At 52.2% G+C, this 24,227-nt stretch overlaps 1 protein-coding gene and 1 pseudogene across 3 annotated transcripts in view; both read right to left on the bottom strand.

Moving 5' to 3' along the window:
• Window positions 1-24,227, bottom strand: part of MSI2 (musashi RNA binding protein 2) — a 400,242-nt gene that overhangs the window by 35,350 nt on the left and 340,665 nt on the right. For 2 of the 3 annotated variants that reach the window (XM_068976705.1, XM_068976704.1), the window contains 2 exons: window positions 18,246-18,360; window positions 7,269-7,343 (listed from right to left, as the gene is read on the bottom strand). In XM_068976705.1, the coding sequence (XP_068832806.1) occupies window positions 7,269-7,343; window positions 18,246-18,360 (190 nt within the window). Of the gene's footprint in view, window positions 1-4,970; window positions 5,011-7,264; window positions 7,344-18,245; window positions 18,361-24,227 lie in introns of those variants that run through there. The other variant, XM_068976706.1, reaches the window with a different exon arrangement.
• On the bottom strand, window positions 7,830-9,006 carry LOC138082744 (Krueppel-like factor 5 pseudogene; annotated as a pseudogene).

Below are 24,227 nucleotides of genomic sequence, written 5' to 3'. Positions count from 1 at the left end.
GTTTCTGGGGCCGGGAATGAGGAAGGGACTCGTTACAAACTTCAGTAGGAGGAAAGTCCTCACTTTAAATTGATGTCCAAGTGAGGGGGCATCCCTAGCCACTGGTCTTATGATTCCACCACAGCGGCCCCGCAATCACCTCCCCGAAGTCACAGAGGCTGGGAGGGAGGCTTGCTCCTCTCTCTCCAAGAACTTGAGCAGAGAAAGCAGAACGTTTTCTGGTGGGAGTGCAAGTGCTGGTCTCCTGAGCAGGGGCCACCTGGTGGGCTGGATGAGAGGTCCCTGGAGTCACTCCCTGAGGCCCGGGGGCCCCATCCAGGCAGGACCCCAGGCCTTTGGCAGGGCAGCGGCCAGCATTTCTGAACCCTTTCCACATCTTGTAAACCGGAAAGAACTGACAGGTTGGGTGGGAGCTGGTTGCGGAAGCAGCCCCTTTCCTATGGCCAAGGCTGCTTCCCCTGGTCATCTGGTTTAAGGGATCTTGTGCTATCTTCCCTCCACTTTCCACATTCAAGCCACGGCCCTCAGCTCAGGATAAGACAGACCCCTAAGCCTCGGTCTTTGCTTAAAGACCAGACAATCTGGCCCGAGCGTCCATCGCAGAGCCTTGGCCAAAGATGCACTACAGCAGCTCCTCCCCTAGAGGAAACAGCATCAACGTGAGCTGTGGCCCCCGCCCTAAGACCCATACCCTCCGTGTCAAACAGGGTGACCATCTTTCATAGGGGCCAACAAACCACCAACCAGTGTCTGAGAACCGTCCGTCATTGGACTAGAATCAGCAAGGCAAAATATGCAGTGAGCAGGCCTGAGCCCCAGATCCGGCCACCACGCAGGCGTCGCTAATCAGCCATAGCCCCCTTTCTGCTGAGCTAGGACCTGGCCTCGTGATTCTTCTCAGGCCAGCGCCCCAGGAAGCCAGTCCTCATCAGCATCTGGGATGAAACCAACGTTCATCGCTGAGGAGTCAGAAGCACCAACTGGCACTTTCAGAACTAGAATCCCAGGGTCTCCCCACCTGGGACCTGTCCCGCCTGGCTGTCCCCAGACCATCACCCTAGGAGGGAGGTGTAAGCGTGGAGCCTGGGGTGCTGGCCTGACCCTCCTGACTGTCCCTGAGTCTGAGGCCTCTTCAGTAGCCAAGACTGTGGCTGAGACACTTTCTGGTGGTTGGGGCCGAATGAAGCTGTGTTGTCCCCAGTAGAGCAGAAAGACCCCCAGAGGGCCACAGTCAACCTGAGGCCGGGGAGAGGAACAGACCCCAGAGAGGCGGCGGGACAGTGCAGAAAGAGGGGGGCATCCTTGTAACGCGCCTGCACACGCTCCTCACTGCCCCCTCTAGCCCTGCAAACCACTTCTGACTCACTTTGGAGATCTGATCACATCATTCCTCGACTTAAAAGTCACTAAGGACGTTTCATGTGTTTTAGGGGTCACATTTGTGAGCTCTGGAGCCTGACAACACTCACTCAGCCCTGCTTCCCTCTCTAACTTTGTCTCTCCCCTACCCCCACTCCAAGATGCCCTTGCAAGCACCTCATACGCTGAACTGCTCTTAATCCCTGGGACCTGCACCGCATCCTCTCCCAGGTTTGTGGCAGAGATTGCTAAGTGTCCCCTAATATCTATTTCACACGTCTTCCTTAATACCAGAATCCTGTTTTTAGCAGGTACATAGTTTCCAGGAAGACAGACATTTCTGAGGTTCCTCAGCAGCTAAATCTGCCCATATGACTAAGGCCTGACCAATGGGGTCTAAGCAGAGCGTGACACATGACTTCTAAGAAGTGCTATTAAAGGGAAGAGATGTGTTCTTCTGGGATGAGTATGTAATGGCTGGAGCTTGAGCAGTCTCCTCAGACTATGAGAGGGAGTCTTATGTTGAAGAGAAAAGAACACACAGATGAGATAAACTCAGATCCCTGATACTGAAGAGAGACATCCAGGTTTCTCCCACATTGGAAAGAAAAAACAAATTCTTATTTTGTCAAGGCCATTATTATACTGTTTTGTTTAAAAAAAAAAAAAACTTGATTCAGTGTCTAACGAAGTAATTTCTCTGCCTGGGGGGTAATTCTTTCTTTTCTTTACCCATCTCATTTTATCTCACTTGGTAAGACCCAGTTCTGGGGCCACCCCAGGCAGGACTAGCAGCCTGTCTTTGTTCTCTCATAGCAGAAAAAGACTCCCTCTCTCTAGCTAAGCACCCAGGATGCCCAGTGGGTTTGATCGCTGGTTCTCTCTGCCTCAGCTGGACCGTGAGCATCCTGAGAAGGGATTTTATTCATGTCTAGATGTTTGGTACCTAATCCAGTGTCTGATGATCAGTAAATGGGGAGGGAAGGATGAGGAAGGGTGAAGCAGGGAGTCCCAGTAACTCTCTTGGGGATTCCCAATCATTCTCTTCACTGATAAGTAGATCCCCCAGCAGGCAGCTTCATCGGGGGTGACGAGGAAGCGAAAACCATTCTGGAAAGTGACAGAATAAGAACGCTGCTGCTGCTGCTGCTAAGTCGCTTCAGTCGTGTCCGACTCTGTGCGACCCCACAGACGGCAGCCCACCAGGCTCCCCCGTCCCTGGGATTCTCCAGGCAAGAACACTGGAGTGGGTTGCCATTTCCTTCTCCAATGCATGAAAGTGAAAAGTGAAAGTGAAGTTGCTCAGTTGTGTCCGACTAGTATCAACCCCATGGACTGCAGCCCACCAGGCTCCTCCATCCATGGGATTTTCCAGGCAAGAGTACTGGAGTGGGTTGCCATTGCCTTCTCAGCAATAAGAATACTGATGCCCACTATTTCTAAACCTTCAGCTGTACAGCAGTTACCAGTTGACAAGGCATGTTCACATATACACAATATCCTACTTAATTCTAACAACCCTGGCACTGTTATAATCTCGAGGGCTCAGAAGGCTAGGTCACTTGCTCAAGGTCACATGGCTACTGCGTAGCAAGTGGGACCTGGAAATGAGATCTAGCTCTGCGTCCAGCAACACAGGTGCCTCCTCGGGCCTGCACCGTACAGGGGAATTTGGAAAGTAAGCCATGTGCAAACCACATGTTGGCTGGTGTGCACAGCGCATGTGTGGGCTCACACACACCTGGCGTCCAGATGTCAGGGGCTTCAGATGTTCAGCGGTGTTATCCCTTGGGGGCAGGGGTGAAGGCAGAGGAAGGAAGGGGTGGCAGGGTGGACCACACAGCTGCTGCACGCCCATGCTCCGCCGTGACTCAAGGACAGGGCCACCTTGAGCAAGCGTAGGAGACAAGAGGAAGCAGGGAGGCCTGGGGGCAGAGACCGCCAGGGCAAGCGCACCTGCTTTCAGAAACCGCACCAGGCTGTCTGTCACTGGTGCTGGTTATTTAGTGCGTTCGCCTCCCCCGGAGTGCGAACAGGGTGCTGTGAGGCTGAGACACGGCAGCACACAGCACACCCGCGGTAAAATTTTATTTTTCTACCTCAGTTGCTTATGGGGGTAAAAATAAAACGTCATTAGGGAGAAGCACAGATGAACTATTTACGGAGATGAAGAAAATTCACAATGGCTCGAACGTCTGTGAGCTAAGTATACTAGCACAAGTTCACCAAAGCAATTCACAGCAGAACAAACGGGAAAAAAAAGCCATACAGATTTGGAAAAATAGCATCTATGAAAAAGTCTGCGGGAAAATAAAAGGAAATTAACCAGTGATGACATCAAGCATCTTTAATGAGATGAGCCAAACTGCACAGGTTGGGTCTAAAGGATGTGTGTGCATGCTTGTTGCTAAGCTGTGTCTGACTCTTTGCGACCCCGTGGGGCCTGCCAGGCTCCTCTGTCCATGGGATTCTCCAGGCAAGAATACTGGAGTGGGTTGCCATTGCCTTCTCCAGGGGATCTTTCCAAACCAGGGGTCAAACCCAGGTCTCCTGCATTGGCAGGTGGGTTCTTTACCACTGAGTCACCAGGGACACTGACATTCAGACAGATGTCTGTGCTTACATCAAATGCATCTGACGGACGCACGCAGGTCACTTCTCACAAACCCTGAGGGTGAACAAGGGGTGACTCCTGAAGGGCCAACTGAGCCGTAGCTCATTAATCCGAGAGGGCGGGGAAGTGGGTGATCAGGATCACGGGGAAAGGAAGCCCTTTGGGGTCCTGACCTGATCAGGATGAGCCCTCTACACCCATCCCCTCTGACCCCAGTGGGCTAGGAGGCCCTTGAGGCCAGCAGGGAAAGCAAGGCCAGTGGGCAGCCTGGTGGGGACAGAGGTGCTGGGAAAGAGGGCCTAGAGTGGATGGTGTCCACAGGGCCGAAGGTGAGGCTGCACCAGGGTGCCTCCACGGCCCCCTTCCCAGAGGTAAGTGTGCCTTATTATAGCAACGACCACAGAGGGGCTGGCTCCAAAAGACAAAGACACCTAGATATGCTGATACAATTTTTCTTCAGATTACACTGTTCACGTTAGTATTTACAGAACAATCTGTGTGCGTGTGTGTTCACTTCTGGAACTGTCCACCACAGGATACAGTGGACAGGTCACATATCCTCCACCCCTGTGGGCCAGCACTAAATAGCCCACCCATGAAATGCCCCCAATAAGCCTACTTGGTGATTGTTTAAAGTAAGCTGATGCTTTCTCCCTGGATTCCCGTGAGGAAGCTCCACACCGCTTGTGAGAAGTTCCCCTCTGGCCTGCTGCACTGGAAGGGTGACAAGTGGCCTCAGTGGGGAGGAACTCCCAGTGCGGACAAAAAGCAAACTGGAAGGGAACTGGGGGACAAAGCTGATTTTAAAAAACCAAGTGAAGCACTGGGGATGTGAGTCCTTCCCGAGAATCACAAAGGAGAAAAAGGACGTTTGTGCAAACAGGCAGCTGGGACAGTGCTCAGCGGGCACCAGTAGCAGCCGGGTGGCCCGGGCTGGGACCCTGTCCTCTCTCCAGCGATGGGAGCAAACCCCAATCTGTCACGCCTCTCTTAAGAGCTAGCTGATAAAAACTGTGTCTTGTGAAACTGGCAATAGTCTGCAAAGTGAAAAAAGAACAGAAATTAACAGACTGAACTGAAATCAGAGGGGAAAAAAGAGAGGAAATGGGAGACCCTAATCAGGATGGTAAGAATTCCAGCCCACATGCCAATCCAGGAGGGCGGGGGCAGGACCACACAGTGGACATCCGGGCGTGGGAAGAAGGAGCCGCGTCCCCAGGGGTGGACCATCACTCAGTGTTTCTGGAAGAGAACTGCTCCCCACTCTAATAATTACCCCAAACGTCTAGCCCTCTTGATGGGCACATCTCTTTTTTATTTTCCTGGAAGCCTAACGGTGGGCAGAGGCAGGCGTTTAACACCAACTGTGAGGCCAGAAGGGTGTGCGGCAAGCCCAGATCACACAGGTAGAGCAGGGACAGCGGCAGATGAGAAGGGGATTCATGGAGAGCGCCAGCTCAGGTGGAGAGGAGGCAGTCGGTGTTAAGAAACACCTGCCTCTGCCCATCGTTAGGCTGAGAAAGAACAGTGACGTCCCACCCATTAGATGCTCTATATTCTGCACGGACGGTAGCTCCTAGCCTGCTGAGTAAATGAAATGTGGTTAGTGTGGTTGATGAACTGAATTTTCATTTTACTTAATTTAAATTTTAGAAGCTTCACGTGGCTGGTGTGACTGATTGTACTGGATGGATGGATGCTAGAAAGAGGATGAAGTACGGCAGTTACGACCCAGGATACCCAGGTCCCAATCCGAGCCCTGACCTTTGCTGGTGGTGACCCCCCTGGCACAGGGTTTCTACATCTCCAGGCTTCAGGGGAAATCCCAGGGAGGTGCAGACTGTGCCTAGCTTCCCGGCTTAGGATGCCTTGTGTCCTGCTCGGACAGGCCCGTGGCCACTGGAGCTGCCATGTGCAGATGAGCAGGGGTGGGGGGCTCCCCCTCGGGGCAGCCGGGGACTCCTGCCGAGGGCCCTGCCCTGGTGGGGAGACCACCCTGCCAGGGGGACAGGCTTGTGGGGAAGCCCCCCCACTCACTCCCATCACCTGAATCTCTGCTCTCGGGTCTGCTGTTCGCCTCCGCCTTCCCCTTCCACTCAGACCCAGGGACCATCTAGCCCAAGTCCCTCAATTACGGAAGACTGAAGGGAGGCCCCGAGACCCTGGATGACCTGCCTGTGGCCTTGGCAGCCAGGACAAGGGCTTCTGTGGCTGGGTGAGGACCCCGTCCCCTGGAGGGCACGGCTCCAGGGTCCAATGCCTCCTTACCTCCCCCATCACAGCCCTCCCCTTCTGAAGCTCAGCCCGAGCATGGGTGGGGCTGAGGCCCTCGCCCACCATGAGCCCCCATCTCCACTGCCTTTAGAACACCACCCCCACAGGGCCACATCCCGCCCCCCTGGCCTCCCTGCAGCTCAGGCCTCTGGGTCTGGCAGGATAATCAACCAGGAGTGGAGGTCCAGCTCTCCAGAGCCTCCTCCCACAGCACAGAACCTAAGGGGAAAGAGCTCTGCTCCTAACCTTCTCTAGAACTCCAGCTGTCCTTAGGACACAGGCACCCCAAGCACCCCAACACATTCTTGCTCTTCTCCAGGTCTGAGAAAGGCTGGCTGGCCCCCCCTATGGAGAAGCAAGCCCCATAAAACATTGCTTCCTTCAGCAGTGTTCCCCATCCCTACAGGGTCCTTGGCCCCCAGGTGAGGGCCCCAGGCCTCCCTGGCTATATGTGAGCTGGGCAGCCTGGGCGTGTGAGTGGGCAACACCAGGGGCTCTGCCTTGAGTCTCTGATGCCCACGCAGAGAGGAGGGAGACTCTAACCACCCCTCCCACCACCCCAACACCCCTCAGGATGGAGAAGGGATCCAAACCCCACACACACGTCAGAAGGACATCAGAGCCAGAAGAGGGGAGGGGGAAGGACGATGGGGTCCAGAGAGCAAGGCACGCGGGTGCCAGGAGCCAGAGGGCTGCAGGAAACCTTGGACCCAGAGTTCAGTCCCTTCCCCAGGGAGAGAGAACTAGGAAGGGGCTCCAGAAAAGAGAGGGAGGAGCGGACAGAGGGCTCCTGATCAGTTCTCCCCCCACCAACAAGTCATTTTCCGTGACCCAGCACCCGTGAAACACTTCAGTTAATCAGAGACTGCATTCTGACCCAGTTAGATCTATAGGCTGGTCTGTGAATGGACCTAAGTATGAGCTGGTTCTCTTTAGCACCGCCCCCGCCCCCCCCGCAACCCCCCCCACCATGCAGTCCACCTCCTGTGTCCCCAAAGCCCCAGGAGACAAAGCCACTCACCTGGGAACTGATAGCCATAGCTAGGAGCAAATCCGGGGTAGCCGCGGCCATAGGTTGCCACGAAGTTGGGGTAGCCTTGAACACAGAGAGAAAGACCATGTCAGTGAGTGCAGCCACCTCTGGTTGGGAGGAGCTCAAGGAGGGTGGGAGTGAGAAACAGTGTGAGTTATTTTCCTCCACAAAGTGACTGTCTCCAGTGGGGGGTCTTTACCCAGGGCCTGGGTCACCCCCTGCCCATGGCTGGGGCACTCCCGTCAGCCTGCTGGTGATGAGACCCTATTTGGGCAGCTGCTGCTGCTGCTAAGTCACTTCAGTCGTGTCCGACTCTGTGCGACCCCATAGATGGCAGCCCACCAGGCTCCCCCGTCCCTGGGATTCTCCAGGCAAGAACACGGGAGTGGGTTGCCATTTCCTTCTCCAATGCATGAAAGTGAAAAGTGAAAGTGAAGTCACTCAGTCATGTCCAATTCTTAGCAACCCCATGGACTGTAGCCCACCAGGCTCCTCCATCCATGGGATTTTCCAGGCAAGAGTACTGGAGTGGGGTGCCATTGCCTTTGTCTAAAACAGTATACATTCAGTATGAGTCCTCAGGTGAGCTTTTAAATGAGAAGACTTTGTATAAACTTTTGTGCAGCCCGGGTAATCGCAGTAGTGGATGCGCCGTTTCTCCAAAATCGGGGTTACTCCTTCTATCGTATCTGACAGGCTGGATGTTTTGCGAAGTAACTGGCAGGGTGGCAGGCAAACTTGGATGATGAGTTGCCAGTTTAGAAGCAATGGTGGCAGCACAGGATGGAGGTGGGGTTAAATTCTGAAGCATCTCTGCTTGTCTATCTGGACTTCCAGGCTCTGAGGTTGGTGGTGACGGGGGTTACGTTAAGTGGCGTGCTGGGGAAGAAACTGACTTGGCATGGTGTATGTGCAAGGGGGCATGCTCTGGAATTGCTTCATGGCGGCCGGCGGGACGGCGGAGGTGTGATTGTTAAGGCCCGCCACGGCGGCCGATGTTGCAACATTAGGAGTGTCCGTTCCTGCTGTCTGCTTGGTAGAACTGGGCATATCTCGATCTGGTGTTTTCAGGAGCTGGTACAGATGGCCCTGCTGGGGAGGGACAGAAAGATGAAGGTCTGGTGTAGGAAGTTCTTGTTGGATGAAAATGTTGTTCACTTCTGGAGCTGCGGTCTGGTGGGAGCTGAATATGCTGGTGACTCGGGGAGGGCCTGGGTTGGGGCCGGAGGAGGGGCTGTCATCTCACTCTGGTGGCTGAAAATGGTAACAGGTTCTGTCTTGATGGGTGTTACACAGGGTCTCTGGGATTTGTAGAGGCCAGTACTCACGTGAGTGATGTCAGGAAGGAAGACGTTCATGTCGATACTGTAAGGCAACCCTTCACTGTCAGTGAAGAACTGGTCTACGACTGAGGCACTGTCTCGCCTATACTTTTTATGTTCTGGAATTCTAGAAACTGGAGGAAGCTGAGGTGTCAGGTACTTCTCCATTTCACATCTTGTCTGGACCAGCTCCTCGGCGGGCACCCGCGGGCCCGCTGCGGGCTGGGCCTGTGGGTGGTGGTGCAGATCTTCAGCTCGTCGCCGGGGAACAGCGCCACGTCGCGGGCCGGGCTCGCGGCGCCCAGCACGGGCTTGAGCTGCGCGAACACCGGTTCGTCCTGCGGGGCCGGCCGCTGGGGCACGGGTCCCAGGCGGGCGCTCATGATCAGCACCCGCGTAGCCATGGGCACTCGGGGTTGGGGAGGGGGCGGTTCCGGGCGCGGGGCGCGAGTCGAGCGCGTTCCCCACGTTGCCCACACTGCTCAGGTCAGCGAGCTCGCTCCGGACGGACCCCTCAGCTCACAAGTAGGCGCGGTTTTCAAAGGCGCGCAAGAAAAGCCAAACACTTCCGCTCCGCCACGCGTAAACGCCGACGTCCACCCGACGACCACTTTCTCCTGCCCCGCCCCACCGCGCTCCCTAGCTCCCCGGAGTCATCTCCAGCCACTGCCTGTCTCTGCGAGCGAGCTGCGAGCGAGCTGCTAGCGCGCGGACCTGCCCCGCGACCCCTAAGCCCACACACTTTCTTGAACCTGCAGAGTAAATGCCATGCGTTTAGCCCCAGACCCTGGGCCCGCTACTGGTGCTGACATTTGCAGAGCTTACCCTGAATATACTTTACCTTAAAGCTATTGACAGTAGGAGATTAAAGTTCTTGTAATGCCTCCTTGAGGCGGCAGAACCAGCACCATGGACAGAGCATAAGTGACGGGGGTGGGGTTTACAGTCTGGGGGCAAACTCAGGGTTGACACCATGCTTCTGGAAAAAACAGTGGGCCCAGGAGACGCGGGGATCAGCCGTGTCAGGCAGGGAGATGCCACTGCGTCTTCCCAAGGCTCTGGGAGAATGGGGAGCTCCTGGCTGTAAACGTGCACCACAAGCATCAACGCAAAGCCTCGCTGGCATTTCCCAGCAAGCATGGTCCTTCCAGGCGCCCGTCTCAGTGGGTACCCCGGGGGTGGTGACTAAATGAGGGGTGCCTGTGGAAACCGCTGCTGGGCTGTGCCTGGGGTGCAGCAGTAACCACTGCAAGTTATGGGGCTCATGTGGTCTTCGGTCTGTTACCAGCCCCCCAGGAGATGCCACCAGCTCCCTACCCTTCACTGTGCCTTTCTCCATGTCCTAGCCTCTCGATTCAGGATACAAAGACGGCTGGGGGTAACCCTGAACGTCAGACACCCATGGCTACCCCATTCCAGCCGGCAACTCCTCTCCGTCTCCCTCTGCTCAATGTAGAATTTCAGTCTCTTCACACTCTTAAAATACCACCCCGGTCACCCTCCCACCTAGTCGACGACGACGACCACCACCACCACCTGCCCAACTTGTGTTCTGGCCTCTGAGCCAGACGTCTGTGGTGGTTTTGGCTGCTTGGCACCTGAAACCCCTTCTCCGTGTTTGAGTCTCGAAAGGCCTCCCTCCTGCTCTTGCTGAGCCTGGCAGCTGGGATAGACTGTGAACCTGGGCTGGGCCAGTGGAAGTCTGCCTCAGGGGCCAGGGGGACAGAGAAGGAAGGCAGTTCAGAATCTGTTCTGGTGTCAGCAGCACACAGAGCCCAGGGTCTACTGACACCAACAGCTGCCCCTTGACTGCGTCATTCCTGGGCTGTCCCTGGGTTGGACTGTGGCTGACTGCCTAGCTGCCCAGTTCCTTCCTGTTCCCCAGCCTTCCTGGCAGTTCTGTGCATTGCCCAAGCCCCTTCCAATAATCTCCTTTACTGCTGACAGCAGTCAGAGTTATTTCTGTTGCTTTGTCACCAAAACGCTGGTAGAAAGCTGGTCTGATGGGCGGGTTTAGGACAGTCTCCACTCCCTCCAGCCGTAAGGATGACAGTGACAGGTTTCCACATGTATCCCCGTGGCTCCAGACAGCAACGTAAATACCCTAGACACAGGCTCTGGGGGCATATCATCTGCCTTTAAGGTGGCTTCTCACAAGTTACAAGCATTTTCTGACCCTGTAGATGATGGCTGAAGACCAGGACCATTCATGAAATTCCAGCTTGGGAGCCTCCACATGAGTTAGAGTTTGCAGGTCTTCCTGCTGCCTGCTCTGAGTGCTCTTATGCCTCACGTGTGCGTGCTAAGTCGCTTCAGTCATCTCCAACTCTTTGCAACCCAGTGGACTATAGCCTGCCAGGATCCTCTGTCCATGGGATTTTCCAGACAAGAGTACCCGAGTGGGTTGCCGTGCCCTCCTCCAGGGGATCTTCCTGATCCAGGGATCGGACTTGCATCTCCTGCATTACAGGTGGATTCTTTACCGCCGAGCCACCAGGGAAGCCCCTTGGAGGTTCAGAAGTGGGCCTTACCCTTCCTCACTTTTCTGCTTATTGGAGTCACAGCTTCTGCCTTGACCAGAGGATCTGTCAAGAGCCAGGACAGAAGCTTACTGGACTGCACATCAGGAGGCGGGTTCTCCAGGCCTGCCTCTGGCCCAGGGCCATGCCATGGGGGGTGACCCCCTTTCCTCTGGGTGACTGAGTCGTGCCATCTGTAGGGACCTTTGCAGGACCCCTGCAGCACTAATTCTCACCAGAGACCCCAATTCTCAACAGAAACCAGTGGTGGCTCCTTTCCCTTGCTTTGGCTAGAGCGTTTCCAAATCTGCCATCGCAACTCACCATCCAATCAACCAAAACCTGTTTATACCCCAAAAGGGTCTTGGTGCTTGCTCTTTCCCCATGAGCTTATTCTCCCAGCACCTGGCTCCTGGTTGGCAGCCGGCTGCCCACACCAGCCAGGGTGACCTGGCAGCTTTGCCCTGACTACAGAGGAGCAGACCCCAGTGAGTCTGCTGAGCTCTGGCACCCGACGGGGAAAGGGCGACAGAGATGGGGACTCGGGTGCCTCGAGTGGACACACACACTAGCTCCTTCCTTGGTATCTATTTCACGGGTGGTCTGCCCAAGTCTCCTCCAAAGTAATCACTTGCTATCAAATCAGATCTTTCAGCACTAGACTTCTTACCATTATTTCAACAATATTGATAAATGGCTTATATGCAAACAGCCAAATCACCACTGCTGAGGGGTTTTCCTAGTGAAAAATGACTCCTCTGCCTCTAACTTTAGCACTGGGTCTTACATATTTCAGTGTTAACATGACGCAAATTACAAGCCTATGTGTCACCGCTGAGACTCCCTCAGGGTAGGTGGGGTGGAGGGTGGTGAACGCCCCGTCCCTCCCTGATTCGGGTCACCAGTACAAAGCCGTTGTGTCTGCTTTCTCCCTGGCACAGGAAGGACGAAAAAATGGTCAAGTTCACCCCAATCTGGGGCCTCACCCCAATCTTCCCAGACATGTCAAAACTGTCTCCTATACAACAAAGATGAGAATTTGGCATCTGCCTGAGTGGGGGATCTTATCTCCACCCCCCATCGCTGAACATCCTCTGGGTCAAGCAGATGAAATCATAAATTTATAATACAACATTACTTCAATTTTCCTCTTCATTTACCGCTGTGCAGCCCAGCTCTGCTCCAGCGGCTCACAGCCCCGGCCACACGGGGGAAATTGGCTGGCTGCATATCAATAGCACATTACAGCAGCCCCATGCAGACACTCTGTCAAGCCACATTACAGTGAGATGACCCAGCCACCACTCCCATTAGGAGCCAGGCCCCTCCCACACTGGCCACTGCACAATTTATTTGCTCCAGTACTCTGGTTGCCTGATCAATCCCACAGTAATTATCTCTTGTCACCAAAGAAAAAAACCAAATCTTCTGCCTGGATGACCACCTTTCGTGCAGACAGGCTTTCCACTGTGTGTGTTGGGGGGGGTGGGGAATCAGAAACCAACAAGAGATTTTGAATTTGCCAGTCTGATCATTTGGGCGATGCTGGAAGAATTCTCAGAATTGTGGCTCTAGATATTTGCTCCAACCCTAAAAGGTGTCTGTATTTTAGAGGGGCACATGACAAATTCTCTTCCCGGCTCTGTGACTCAGCTAACTCAGAGTCACGGAAAACTGCTCCACTGAGGTGCCCGACTTGAAAGAGACAAGAGACAAGGGCTGTTTATCCAGGGAGCCGCCAGTGAGGGACAGTCTGCTGGCGGTGTGCACAGTGTTGCCTCGGGCACTAGGGCAGCTCCATGAGGTCTGCATACAGATGAGATATACCCAGTGCCAAGAGTCTACAAGGCCACCGTCTACAAGGACTGGGGCCAACATAATCACCTGGAGTCGCAGGGGCTCTTCCAGACTTGTGCTAGCCCATTAAAATTTAATCGAATTTAAACTATATTAAAAAAAGTCAGTTCTTCAGCCCCACCTTAAATACACACAGGCACATGTAGCTACCATCTCGGGTGGAGCAGATACAGAGTTTTTCCACCATTGCGGAAAGTTCTGTGCACTGTGCTGCTTTAGAAGGAAAACGAAGAGCTGAACTTTGAGTCTCCTCTGTTTACCAGAAAACAGCTGAACAAATGGAGACCTCCTTTTGGGTATGACCTCAAGAGATATTTGGGGAAAGACAAATCCCAGCTGAAATTACAAATGAGTCTAGGCATGCGGCTGTATGTTCCAGCCAATCTCCTTTTGATTAGTGAATGCCAGCAGATTACAGCTCCTTGCCCCTTCCAGACCAAAAAATAAAAATAAAAAAATTTTTGGCTTTCATTTCTGAGGGGCTTAATGTCAGGGGGCACTGGGTCAGGATTTCACAGCGTTGGTGAGAATGCCCCTGGCTTTCCGCAGCCGGTCAATGGTGCCTCTTTACTTCTGGGCCCGTGAGCCGAAGCTTTTTTACAAAGCCTCAGCAATGAGGTATTTCTCTACTACTAGTATCAAACATGTTACGTAGTGTGTGCCCAGCGAGGTCAAGATAGAAGCGGTAGGATTATGTGTCTCAAGGCAGAGAAGGCCAAGAGGAATCAGATATAGCAATAATAATCATGATTGCTTTTATTGAATCTACCTTCATTTAAGAAAAAACAGAGATTCTAATGCACAGGGTGGGCAAGGCAGAGAACAAAGTCCGAGGGCTGCAAAAATACCTTTCCTAGGGGTGTTGCTTGATTTTGGTTTTGGCTGTCTCAAAGGCAGGGAACGATGACTCCTTCTCTCCTACACTTTCTTCAAGGAGTTCCCATTGGGCTGATTAGTCCAGTGATTCTGTCAAAGGCTATGAAAACCAAAAAACCAAAGCAGCTGTAGGTTTCTTGGTTTCTTTCCAAGAAGGTTGGCCGCCACATCAAGAGAGATCAAGAAAGAATAACCGCGCAGCAATACCCTCATCAGCCTCCCTCTGATGAGATCGCCGAAGTATGGAGAAAATCTTAAAGGGCATTTAAAAATTAGTTCCATGGTTTCCAAGTCATTTATAGATGAGGGTGCCTGCTGTCTCACTAGAATGTCAGCTCCCTGATACCAGACACTTCCTTCTCTGCTGTCTCCTCAGCATCTAGAACAATGCCTGGCACTTAGCAGGTACTCAACAGATACTTGTTGAGTGAATGGATTTAAAAGCTTTAGCGGTTTATCGTCTCAACTCCAAAAACCCCTACCAGTGTTACTTAATTTTCTATCCTTTCAACAATAAAAATTTTAATCACAGGAACCTCACCTCCTTAACAAATTTAAGTGTTTCTGCGTGAGCCAAGCTCATTAACCAAATGGGTGGTGGTGGCGATGATGGTGATTCTAAGGCTGATACGGAGGCCAGTGCACCGTGAGCTGGGGACCCAGGTGACTGACGGGGTCAGGTCAGGCCATCCTGCCAAAGGATTAGACTCCGGTGATGCCATCCCTTTAGAGGGAAAAGGCAAGGGCTTCAGCCACAGTGCAGCAGATTGCATCCTCCTCGCCCAACAGTCCAGAGGCTCGGGGTGCCCACCTGCACCCGCAGGCGAAATGGAATGCAGTCCTGGGAAGATCCTGGTGAGCACATCGAAGGCCTGGCGGAGACCTCAGCCCGGCTGGGGGTGGGGGGCAACAGGTTGACCAGACTGTAGACTCTGGGCTTGTTTCCTGGGTGCTGGTCTGACTCCCACCTCTGCTGAGCTGGTTCCTGACTGGGGGCACACGTGGGGACCTCTCAGGACGCCCCATCTCTGCAGGCATCTGGACAGCCTCAACATAGTAGCTGGGGGATTCAGGAGAGCCGGGGGTGAGGAGGCTTGGAGTCCAGTGCGTGGATCTCCTTGGGAGGCAGAAATTCTAAGACAATCCAACTCCTCTGACTGGGGGTCTGATCCGAGGATGAGGGTGCAGGAGCCAGGTCACAGTCACACACAGAGGCAGGTTGAGCGATGCTCTTGGTCACTGGCAGGAAAGGGTCCCAAGTGGAAGGGTGTCAGGCACCTACTTGGATGGTAATTTGCCCAGGGCTCCCCAGTATGTTACTAATAATTGCTCCCAGGTTGAGTATATATTACCGTGTTTTGTTGACTGGAAGACACACTTCTTTTGTTTCAAACATCTTAACATCCCGAAAGTGGTCATCATCTCTCAGTGAGGTTTGGTTAAGCATAAATTCTTTCTTTCTAAATAGTACACTATGTGTCTACTTGAATTTGATGCAACGCAGTACTGGCTAGGCATGGTATGGTTTCATTTATCCTCAACACCCCCTGAAGTGTGGGCTCCCACCTCCCGATGGAGGGGTAACTGCAGGGCGGCGGGGCTGTCCCTCCCCACGTCACACACTGACCAGGAGAGAGGCCTACATCCCCCGATTTCAGAGTCCCGAGCCCTTCCCCAGGGTCCACACAGCCTCCTGTGGTGGATGCTGGACCCACACCAGCAGTTCAGCTCAGAGAGCTCTCTGCCTGCGTGGTGGAGGAGGCAAGCCTCTGAGATCCGAGGGGGCCTGGCCGGGGCGTGGGGCGTTCCCTGGTGGGAGCCTTGACCACAGCCATGTGGGCAGAAGGCCAGCCCTTAAGCAGCACGGGTGGGGGTAATGGGGTGAGCTGGGGGCGGGATGCCTCAAGAACCAACAGCCTCAACCACAAGGACATCTGAGACTACCCATCACTACCTCTTCACTGCAGCTCAGAGAAGTCACAGTTTGGAATGCGAGAGAGCACAGTTGGGGCAGATGAGCAAACACCTGGCATTAATCACGTTCCCACCCCTCAGTGAGCAGGAGCTAATCGGATTGTGCCGGAGAAGCGCGGCCCACTCGGGTCTGCCCCCTACCAGCTGCGGCCAAGGCCCCTGGGCCTGTCACCTCTCCCCACACACACTGCCTGGACCTGGCCCACCAGCAGGCTTGCTGGCCCTTGGGGTTCCAGGCTAGGACCCTCACATTCCAGCTACCTGGTCTGCATTGCCCTTGACTTGCTCCTGCCTCGCATCCTAGCTGAGAGGTCACCTCCGCATGGGAAGGTGTTCCCTGATTCCTGCGACTGGTTTCCGTTCGTCATCACGTGCCCGTGAAGCACCTCGTGAGTCTATCACGAGTAATCCCACACCTGTGTGATGCTGATGAATGTCACCTCTCTCTGCTCCGTGAGGGCAGGGCCCACAGCTGCCTTGTTAAGCTCTGCTGCCCCGGGCTGGCCCTGGGCCAGGCAGGCGGAGGGCCTCCAGGACTGCTTGCTGTCGAATGCTTCCTGCAGCCAGCGAGTCCCCTGCCTGGGCGCCCGTTAGGAAACCTCTGGTCTCTGGAACCCTGAGACCTTGCTTGGCATCTGGGGAGGGCACAACTGAGCCGCACTTAGCTCTTTGTCAGCTGATGTGAATGAGTTTACTTCTCTTCACACCTCTGCCTCCCCAGGAAGAAAACCAGCTTACTCTTCCCAGCATATACAGGGTACTAAGTGAGAGGCAAAAAGGTGGGGGCACTTCCTGAAGGTCTGGACCCCAAAACTCTCCCCATTTGATGCCCTAGAGACTTTATATTCAACATTTAAAACTTGAAGAATCTGAGAGCCAGCAGGTGGTAATGGGCTCAACTCTTTTTTAAGATTTGATTTTAAAATTCAAAGCAATTAATCCATTTGGGGTTTCTTTTGGTATACAACATAAGGTTAAGGCCATATAAAAATTATCTTTTACAGCAAGAGCTACATGAATGTCTTGTAGTCAACCAGGAAATAATTATCACCAATTAAAAAAAATTTCATTTCTTTATAATAATTAAACTTGTACATAGAAATACATTTAGTTTAGGCTCTTTAACTTTTTCTACCAACAGGCGCCTTCCTATATGCCACACTATTTTAATTATTGTAGTTTTACACTGTGTTCTGATATATGGTCAAACTCTCTTTTTTCCTCATTTCTCTTTAAAAAATTTTTTTCTTATTTATTGTCATGTGTTTCAACGTCCACATAAGTGTTAGAACCATTTGGCCAACTTTTAAATAATTACAATAGGAATTTTCCCTGAAACTCTGTTAAAGTTAAAAAGTTAACTTAAGAATTAGCATCTCAGCCATTTTGAGAATTCTCATTCTACTTTTTAAAGTTCCACAAAATAACTTTACGTGCTTCTGTTACTTCCACAGACAAATAGATACAATTATTTTTAAGAATTTATAAAGCCAAGAAAAGTTTTATAAATTTAAAACTGAGCGAGGAGCGATTTAAACACCAGCAAATCTGAAAATACACAAAGAGCTTATCGAACAATATAGAAGAGAGACTCTTAGCCAAACCAAATGAAACCCATTAAAACTAGACAGGCTGTGTGCCTGAATGGAATTTCACCATTAACTACCATTTATCCCATTTAATTAGTATTTTCCCAACACACAATAACTTGCACTAAAATACCGTTCTCTTGCCTTGAAATTTCTAATTATTGTTGCGAACCACACCATTACGCCTCTCCACTGCTTTCTCCATCTCTCATGCCATTTAAGCGGCAAGATTTTCAATTATCTACAGAGGACGGACAGCGATACCTTTAAGGAAGGGGCATAATGTGCAACTCAATTTCTCTAAAGGCCAGGAGAGATCATTTTTCGTCAGAACAAACACACTTGGTCTTTCATCTTTTTTTTTTTTTTGCAAATAAAGAATAAAACAGGTTATTTAAGACATCCATTTAAATGCAAATTTTGATATCCCAAGAGAAAAATGTTAATCATTTAAACAGACAGGATTATCTCCCACCCTTGCCATATCCCCTCCTCTTCCAAGTTCTAGACAATGCAGCCTCAGCCCACATAAGTTTAAGTCAGCCAGGAGTCCTTAGGTGTTTAAGAGCTCCATGTGAGTGGAGAAGCCTGAAGCAACGAGAGTAACTTTTCCTCCTTTCGAAAAAGGGAATGGAAAGGGGAAAGAATAATATCAAGCATCTCCGATGAGTCAGGCATCTATATATTTCTGCTAATTTGATGGTCACAACTGTCTTGCAAGAGGGATTATCATCCTCATAGATAGATGGGGAAGCTGATGCTTGGACAGATGAAGCAGCTTGCCCAGCTGGAGGGTGACCCGGTTCCCAGGCCCTGGCCCAGACTCACCCAGCATCCCCATGCCGAGCATGAACGCGTCCATGGTGTAAGGCAGTCCCCGGGCCCGGCCTCTCGTCCCAGGTGGGAACATGACTTCCTTCGGCTGAGCTTTCTTACATTCTACCTGTTAAACAGAAAGGTGAACAAATGAGATGCAAATGAATTCCATGTAAATGTCAAATGCAGGACTGATCTGGTTACAGCTAAGTTATTTTTAGCCTCGCTCCTTACTCACTGTAAAAATAGCCACGCCAAGTAAATGGCCTGCAAAACAAATACTAAAGAAAACACACCACTTGTACAAATCCTGCTTTAAAGAAAAACCTACAAGGATGAGACTGGGTTTGGAGGGGCGGCCAGGACATCAGCTGGAGAGGCATAGGCGTGGGTTGGAGCTCAGATTGAAACCTATGCAGAAGGCAGGAGAGGTAAGGAGACTGGCAATGGCTGCTGGATGCATCTGTGAATAGTAACAACAGCAACAGTAATAATCCGTCATGATTATGCGGCCCTTTACACGCTTACACATTTCTCTCAGGCTCTATCAGGTCAGTCACTCTTCATATCAGGCCATCTGATTCTGTCTCTCACTAAATAGACTGGCTAGTTAAGACCAACCTAGACAGCATATTAAGAAGCAGAGACATTACTTTGCCAACAAAGATCTGTCTAGTCAAAGCTTTGGTTTTCCCAGTAGTCATGTATGGATGTGAGAGCTGGACTCTAAAGAAAGCTGAGCACAGAAGAATTGATGCTTTCGAACTGTGGTGTTGGAGAAGACTCTTGAGAGTCCCTGGGACTGCGAGGAGATCCAACCAGTCCATCCTAAAGGAAATCAGTCCTGAATATTAACTGGAAAGACTAATGTTGAAGCTGAAACTCCAATACTTTGGCCACCTGATATGAAGAACTGACTCATTGGAAAAGACCCTGATGCTGGGAAAGATTGAAGGTGGGAGGAAAAGGGGACGACAGAGGATGAGATGGCTGGATGGCATCACCGACTCAATGGACATGAGTTTGAGTAAGCTCTGAGAGTTGGTGATGGACAAGGAGGCCTGGTATGCTGCGGTCCAGGGGTTTGCAAACAGTCAGACATGACTGAGTGACTGAACTGAAGTTGTCTTAAAAAAAAAAAAAACAGTTGTCTTAGCTTCATATCATACATGAGAAAACCAAGCATCCAAAGGCTTGTGAAACCCACTTATAAGCCATATCCCAGTAGGTGAGGGCTAGGAAGTTGGATTTTTAAAATTTCTAGGTCAGTGATGCCACCACCTCCTTAAAACCTGCCTCAGCACACTCCCACTGAAGTAATAAGATTAAACACGGATTTACTTTGCAGCTATGTCTTCAAGTGGTTGCTAGTCTTTCCTTTCTGTTTCCCCCTCTGCCTCCAAAACTTCTCAATCCTATTCTGCTCACATCCAGCAGTCGTTTATTTAGCAACCTTAATGGTACGTAAGGCAAACCCCAGGAAGAAACTGAAGCTGTTGCCTGCTGAAGCTCCTACACCGTTATTTCACTAGTGTTCTTTAGGCCCTTGCTCAGTGCTTATGTGCTTTCAGTTTACAGGCAGACTTAACAAGCACTGCTAGAAGGTAATCAGTCCCATTGCTGATGAAGACGGAATGTTGTAGGGCAAGGCAGGGGTGCTTAAAGCTCCAAAAACGGACAGCACGCCACCCTGGTGGTGATACAGAAAAGACAAGACTCAGGTATCTTTCGCTAAAAGGCAATCTGGGGCCATATGGCATAGGAGCCGAAACCCCACATTGGTCAACAGCTGCTGAGGGGTCACTACCACACAGACAATCACTATTGCTCACGGCACAACTGAGAGATGAAGAGAAAGTTAAAATTGTGCGTGATGTGCTTAATTTTAAAAAGGACCTACACAGGTTATCCATTTTAGAGATATTCTCATTCCAAATACTTCAATTAAAAAATAGTTTGGTGCTTAAGGCTAGGGGAAGCTTTAATTACCTAAAATATTAACTCCTCTTTCTTCAAAGATGCTGGATAATAAGTATTACTGTTGCTCTTCAAAGAGTGATAACCACACGTTTTTAAAAGATGGACAAAATGAGTCAACATTCATGACTGATACATTTAATACAAAGAGTTTTTCTAGATTAAGAGGAATGAGCATCCCCAAAGAGAGATGGGTAAAGGACACGAACAGGCAACTCAAAAAAGTCCAATAAAGAAGCATACATTCCCGAATGAGACATTATCTCTCGCCAACCAGACTGACTGCAATGAAAGGATTATTTGATGTCAGAGTCCCTGAGAGTATGGGGAATAGGGGTGGAAATTGGCAAATATTTTTCTGGAGGGCAACCTGATGAATAGTAGAAGCTGTAAATGCACACATCCTGTGACCAGTAATCCTACGTACAGGGATTTATCCCACAGGGATGAGGCTATTCACCACAAGCATTAATTATAATTTTTTTTTCAAAAGGAAATACAAACACTCCAAGAACGGAGAGTCAGGCTGAGTTTGGCTCACCCAAGCTGACTGAAAGCTATGCAGAGACGGAGAAGGAGGCTGATAGGAATACACACGGGTACTGGAAAACCCTCAGTCCTGGGTGAACCAGGATGGTTGGTCTCCTGAACTGCAAGAGGTGGGGAAAAAAGCAAGTGACAGTGGAAAATAAGCAAGTGTATATACCACACATGGGAAAAATAGTAAAAAACAAATCACACCAAATTCGTTGAGTGAGTTTGTGCTTTATTTCCATTGTGCATTCTTTAAAAGAAATTAAAACAATTAAAAGAAATTATTTAAAAGAAATTATTAATTTACTGGCGGCACTGGGTCTTAGTGGCAGCACACAGGATCTTTCATCATGGTGTGTGGGTTTAGCTGTCTTGCAGCGTGTGGAATCTTAGCTCCCAGACCAAGAATCAAACCCGCGTCCCTGCACTGGAGGGTGAATTCTTCACCATTGGACCACCAGGGAAGCCCCTCCCTTGTACATGCTGCCATTATTCCTTATTCTCCCAGCTTTTTTTTGCTTTGAGCCTTACTCTTGCAAGCGGGGTGGGGTGATTTGTAAGAAATAAAATTCACGAGAATCGGGTCTTTCAGATGCCTCTCCAAAGCCCAGGGTTGACGCTGTGCTCCTGGAGTCCAGGTCTCACCCTTGGGCCTCAGAAGCAGGCTGAGAAGCCACATCTGGAAGTGCCTGCCCAGGCCTGGGGAGATGGGTGTGCTGTGCAGAGGCAGACAGATAATTACATGACGCCAACACCAGGCTCTGGAACAACACGCTAAGCGGCTCGCTTCCTAATAGTCCTATCGGTGACAGTCTACCGCACTGTCTTATGAAAATCTGCTGCCTGTTTCCAGGCAACCTGATCAACGAAATTTCAGGTTTATACAGTTTTCACTTGGGGAACATAAAGGTTAACTGACTGTAATGGGAGTATGTTCAACAAACCCACCTACTCTTCCTCTCGCTGAACGGGGCGGGCAGCTCCGCTGGGCTCTGCTCTGTCTCGTCTCGCAGCTCTGGCTGCCTGGGTTCTGGCAACACCCTGCCGCCCGCCATGTCAACGGTGAGGGCTCCCGGGGACCTGAGTGACAGGCAGGCAGCCGTCGCCGCAGGGGGCCTGGCCTGGCTCAGCTGGCACTGAGAGCTTCTCGAAGGGTTCCGCAGGGCCAGGGGGCCTGACCCCCACCCCACCTCCTCTGATGGTCTGGGATGGAGGGAGCACACAGAAGGGGAAAGGCGCACAGATCATGGATCCGTGTCCTTGCAGTGGGCCAGGGGCTTGCTGAGGATGCCACTCTGGCCTTCGCCCACCAGACTGGCCGAAGCCTCGTGTCTCCCACCAGATTGAGTGTTCAGGGCAAGGATCAAGGTCGGCCTCTACTTCCTGGTTCCTCCGAGAGCGGGGACTGACTTGCATGCCCCTGAGGGTCAAGGAGATGCAACCACTTAATGCCATAGTGCTGAGGGGTGCGGCGTGCCCAGTGAGCACCAGGTGGAAGGGGTGCAGAGACACATAAGGTGTATAAGGCAGAGCCCTGGCCACTGTCTGTCAGTCTGCGAAAGGAGCAGGTCCTGACTGCGCTGTTCTCCCAACACAGGCCAACACTCATTGCCCAACCTTGTCACTTCTGGGCCTGTCGGCCTCCGCAACTTCTTGAATTGGTGGACATTTGAGTCAACCCATCACCACTATTTCCCCACGGGGTCCTGGGCAGAGCGGAGAACGTGGCTTGAGCACTGAAGTCAGAAGCCCAACGGGGGAACCCTGCGCATCTCTGCAGCTCGGTGCACGTGGCCACCTGGCCGCAGGCTGTCCCAGTTTCTAACTGCCGTGTGACCAACTTCCCCCACACTTGGTGGCTCCAAGCACTAATTTATCTTCCTTCCTGGGCTTCTGAGTGCGAACTGGGCCCAGCGGGGCTATTGCTTGTGGTCAACCGTGTAGTTGTGGTCAGACGGTGGCTGGGGCAGCAGCCAGAGAAAGCCTGCCTCAGGGGAGGGCCAAGAGGCCCTTCTCCTTCCCACGGCGGGCAGTGGACACTGCTTTGGCAGGCACCGTTCACCATGGCTTCTCTGGGGCACACAGGCTTCTCCCCAGCATGGGGGCGGAGACCCAAGAGAGAGTGTCCGAAAACCATGAGCACCCCAAGGGGCCACGGCAGAAGCCGCCCAGCTTCCCACAACCCCGCCTTGGGTGTCACGGCTACTTCCACCACCTGCTACTGGTTACACTGGGGCAGCCTGGATCCAGTGTGGGAGAGTGAGATAGTGAGCACACAGGACGGTGGGACCCATGGCAACGGGCTGGCTGGGGGCGGTGGGCACCGAGGGCTGCCTTCACCACGGGGCCCAAGGCAGGGCACAGAAGTTTCCCTCCCAGGGCAGCCCTGGAGATGCCCGTCTGGCTCTGGGTAAACAGAAGCAAAACAGGAGTGGCTCTCCTGGGGATCAGCTCTCCAGCTCCTTCAGCGCCATCCCTCTGGGTAAGAGCCCCTCGTTGACGGTAAATGCTCCCACCCCACCTGAAGTGCTCGCTCTTGGGCAGGCCTGGGGAGGGGGCCCCGTCTGAGGAAGGAACACCTCCAAGGCTTGGGTCTCCCCAAATCAACAGCTCAGACCCCACCTCCGCGGCTTCTCACCATTGCTGGCACTGCTGCTGCTTCAGCTGGCGCTAGACAACGGCGCCTGGGGGTGCGGCAGGAGGTGGCGCAGGGGATTCCAGGTGGGTCTGCGCTCGCAGGAAGCCTCCAAGGCCACCTGTGACCGACTGCTCACGCCAGGAAGACAAGGTCTCCCGTTTCAACTTTCATGGATGGCAAAGCCAGCAAATAAGCCCACACCGGGATCCAGACGCCAGCGATGTGCCAACCCCTGGAGCTTCATGAGTCTGCTTTAGAGTTCCAAACGTGCTGCTGTGCTTGGCCAACTCGCCTTGCAGGAGAGGGTGTGGCTTCTCTGCAGCCCTGCGGTGACAGGCTCAGAAGGAAGCCCGTCTTCAAAGACAGGACAGCTGAGGCGGCCAGCCGTCCAGAGGGCGAGTCGGAGCCCTGAGAGCCTGATGCGTGGTCTCCAGCCCTCTGCGTGGGCTGCTCGCTGTGCGGGGTGCCTCTGCCTCTGCCCGTCGGAGCCAAAGCAGCGAGGAGGTCTACTGTTTCTAATGCTCTACTTTGAAACAATTTCAAAAGGACAGCGCAAAGGACACTGCACAACCTTTTCCGATAGCTCAGCTGGTAAAGAATCCACCTGCAGTGCAGGAGACCCCGGTTCGATTCCTGGGTTGGGAAGATCTGCCGGAGAAGGGATAGGCTACCCACTCCAGTATTCTTGGGCTTCCCTTGTGGCTCAGCTGGTAAAGAATCCCCCTGCAAGGTGGGAGACCTGGGTTCGATCCCTGGGTTGGGAAGATTCCCCGGAGAAGAGAACAGCTACCCGCTCCAGTATTCTGGCCTGGAGAATTCCAGGGACTGTATATAGTCCACGGGGT

The sequence above is a fragment of the Capricornis sumatraensis genome, chromosome 8 (assembly GCF_032405125.1).
Source record: "Capricornis sumatraensis isolate serow.1 chromosome 8, serow.2, whole genome shotgun sequence".
Lineage (NCBI taxonomy): Eukaryota > Metazoa > Chordata > Mammalia > Artiodactyla > Bovidae > Capricornis > Capricornis sumatraensis.
The sequence above is the reverse complement of the archived record's forward strand: the minus strand, read 5'-3'. Positions and strand labels throughout refer to the sequence as shown.